This window comes from Trachurus japonicus, chromosome 14 (genome assembly GCF_045865225.1).
Source record: "Trachurus japonicus isolate A0001 chromosome 14, Traja_1.0".
Classification (NCBI taxonomy): Eukaryota; Metazoa; Chordata; class Actinopteri; order Carangiformes; family Carangidae; genus Trachurus; species Trachurus japonicus.
In genome coordinates, this window is record NC_140920.1 from 374,463 (window position 1) to 377,705 (window position 3,243).

General features: G+C 41.3%; 1 protein-coding gene across 1 annotated transcript; it reads left to right on the forward strand.

Moving 5' to 3' along the window:
* Positions 1-661: 661 nt before the first annotated feature.
* Positions 662-2,334, forward strand: LOC146973974 (tripartite motif-containing protein 16-like). The gene has a single exon (XM_085796958.1). The coding sequence runs from the start codon at positions 694-696 to the stop codon at positions 2,332-2,334; it is 1,641 nt and encodes a 546-aa protein (XP_085653084.1). The 5' UTR covers positions 662-693.
* The last annotated feature ends 909 nt before the right edge of the window (positions 2,335-3,243 follow it).

Below are 3,243 nucleotides of genomic sequence, written 5' to 3' on the forward strand. Positions count from 1 at the left end.
CAATGTATTCAGAGTTTCATTCTATATATTCAAGTTTCATTCAATATTCAGAGTTAATTCCATATATTAAACGTTCATTCCATATATTCAGTTTCATTCAATACTCAGAGTTCATTCCATATATTCAAGTTTCATTCAATATTCAGAGTTCATTCCATATATTCAAGTTTCAGTCAATATATTCAGATTTCATTTATATTCAAGGTTCATTCAATTTATTCAAGGTTCCAAAACGGTTCCAACCACTGCTGCAATGCTGCTTCAGTCTGATGATGTGATTTGTTTCCTGTTTGTTGCTCCTCACCTGTTTTATTTACTTCTTTTTAAAGGCGTCGCATGTCTGAGCTCAGACTTCATTAAAGACTATGATGTTGAACTTTGACTTGGTTTCCTGTCTGATCTCTGAGTTTGAGTCAATCACCAGCTGCTTTATGACAGTTACACAGGCTCCATGTGTAGAGACGATATTCTAACTCTCTGCTCCTCTTCCTGACACACACCAGCCTGACGACCTCTCCCTCCTCCTCCTGCTATCAGATTTCAGCCTGTTCACTGTTCCCTCCGCTCTCACACACCCTCCTCTCTGCAGAGGGGAGGAAATCAGTGACGTGTCAGAGCTTGTGTGGCTCAGTGAACAGCTCCATTCTTGGAAACAGAAAGTGAAACTTACCGACATTCAGTCCTTGAAGAGAGATGGCGCAGCAAATGATTCAGCTGGATCAAGAAAAATGGAAATGTTCGATCTGTCTGGATCTTCTAAAGGAGCCGGTGACTATTCCCTGTGGACACAGCTACTGTATGAGCTGTATTAAAAACCACTGGGGTGAAGATGATCAGAGGAAGACATGCAGCTGTCCTCTGTGCAGACAGAGCTTCACACCGAGGCCAGCCCTGGTGAAAAATACCATGTTAGCAGAGTTAGTGGAGGAACTGAAGAAGGTCGGACTGAAAGCTGCTTCAGCTGATCACTCCTACGCTGGACCAGGAGACGTGGCCTGTGACTACTGCACTGGGAGGAAGCTGAAAGCCGTCAAGTCCTGTCTGGTGTGTACGGCCTCTTACTGTGAGCAGCACCTTCAGCCTCACTACGACGTAGCTCCACTGAAGAAACACACGCTGGTCCAAGCCTCTTCTAAACTTCTGGAGAACATCTGCCCTCGCCATAATGAGGTGATAAAGATCTTCTGCCGCACCGATCAGCAGTGTATCTGTTCTCTCTGCTCCATGGATGAACACAAAGGCCACGACACAGTCTCAGCTGCAGCAGAAAGGGCTGAGAAACAGAAGGAGCTCGGGCTGAGTCGTCAAAAGATCCAACAGAGAATCCAGGACAGAGAGAAAGATGTGAAGGTGCTTCAACAGGAGGCGGAGGCCATCAACCTCTCTGCTGATGAAGCTGTTAGTAACAGTGAGAAGACCTTCACCCACTTGATCCAACTCATTGAGAAGAGAAGGTCTGAGGTGAAGCAGCAGATCAGATCTCAACAGGAAACTGAAGTGAGTCGAGTCAAAGAGCTGGAGGAGAAGCTGCAGCAGGAGATCACTGAGCTGAGGAGGAAAGACTCTGGTCTGGAGCAGCTGTCAATCACAGAGGACCACCTCCACTTCCTAAACAACTACCCCTCTCTGTCTCATCTGGGTGAAGCAAAGAAGTTACCCACCATCAAGCGACCAGATTATAAGGAAGTGACAGCAGTAGTGTCAAAGGCCAGAGACAAACTGCAGGCTGTTCTCAATGAGGAGTGTGTTTTCATATTGGAGGTTTTCCTGCAGAGAGAACCTCAGACCAGAGCTGAGTTCTGGAGATTTTCAAAACAAATCATTTTGGATTCAAACACAGCAAACACACGTTTGTTACTGAGTGACAGGAACAGAAAAGTAACTTCGATGAGTGTGGACCAGTCATATCCAAGTCATCCAGACAGATTCACTAGATGGGAGCAGGTCCTGAGTCCAGAGGGTCTGACAGGACGTTGTTACTGGGAGGTGGAGTGGAGTGGTGGAGTTTTTATAGCAGTTTCCTACAAGAACATCAAGAGAACAGGGCCAGGGCCTGAATGTAAATTTGGATTCAATGACAAATCCTGGTCATTAACCTGCTCCAGTGGTGGTTATACATTCATACATAACAGTAAAAGTACCTCCGTCTCAGGTCCTCGGTCCTCCAGAATAGGAGTGTACCTGGATCACAGGGCAGGTATTCTGTCTTTCTACAGCGTCACTGAAACCATGACTCTGATCCACAGAGTCCAGACCTCCTTCACTCAGCCTCTACATGCTGGACTCAGGATTTGGTCTGTTGGAAACACAGCTGAGTTGTGTGAGCTGAAGTAAACAGGAGTGTTTAGTGTGGTTCATCATGATGCTGCAGTCGACCTCAACCCCCCCCCCCCCCCAACCAACACACACACAACTTTCGTCTGGCGAGCAAGACTAGCACTGATACAGACAGTGATGGTCTAATGTTCTTATTTTCTACTTCTGGATTAGATTATTTAGTTTGATGAAACTTTATCGTTACTTGCATTTAACATGTGGATTATATTATGGATGTGGAACATATCAGCATGTGCAAAATGTCTATCAAAGATTATTGATCATATTAATCATCACTATGAATATAACCTGGATGATATAATGTTTACTCTGTTGTTGTAATCATGTTATCACTTATAACTAAATCACTTTACTCTTATTTATGGAGAAATATATACGTATATAGATATATACTATAATAATCTAATGATTATCCACGTTGTCAATGAAAAAATATAAGATTGTAAAATTTACAAATATGATCTTTTAAATAGTGTATAAATCATTTAACAGGTTCACGTGGATTATATTATTGATGTGGAACATATCAGCATGTGTAAAATGTCTATCAAAGATTATTGATCATATTAATCATCACTATGAATATAACCTGGATGATTTAATGTTTACTCTGCTGTTGTAATCATGTTATCTAAATCACTTTACTCTTATTTATGGAGAAATATATAAAAAACTATAATAATGTAAAGATTATCCACATTGTCAATGAAAAAATATAAAATATAAGATTGTAAAATTTAAAAATATGATCTTTTAAAGTAGACTGACATGTTGTTACTTGGTCAGTTTGGAGGAACAGGTGTAAAAATTTACTGTACAACATTATACAAATAAACAGGTTCATGTGGATTATATTATGGATGTGGAAAATATCAGCATGTGTAAAGTGTCTATCAAAGATTATTG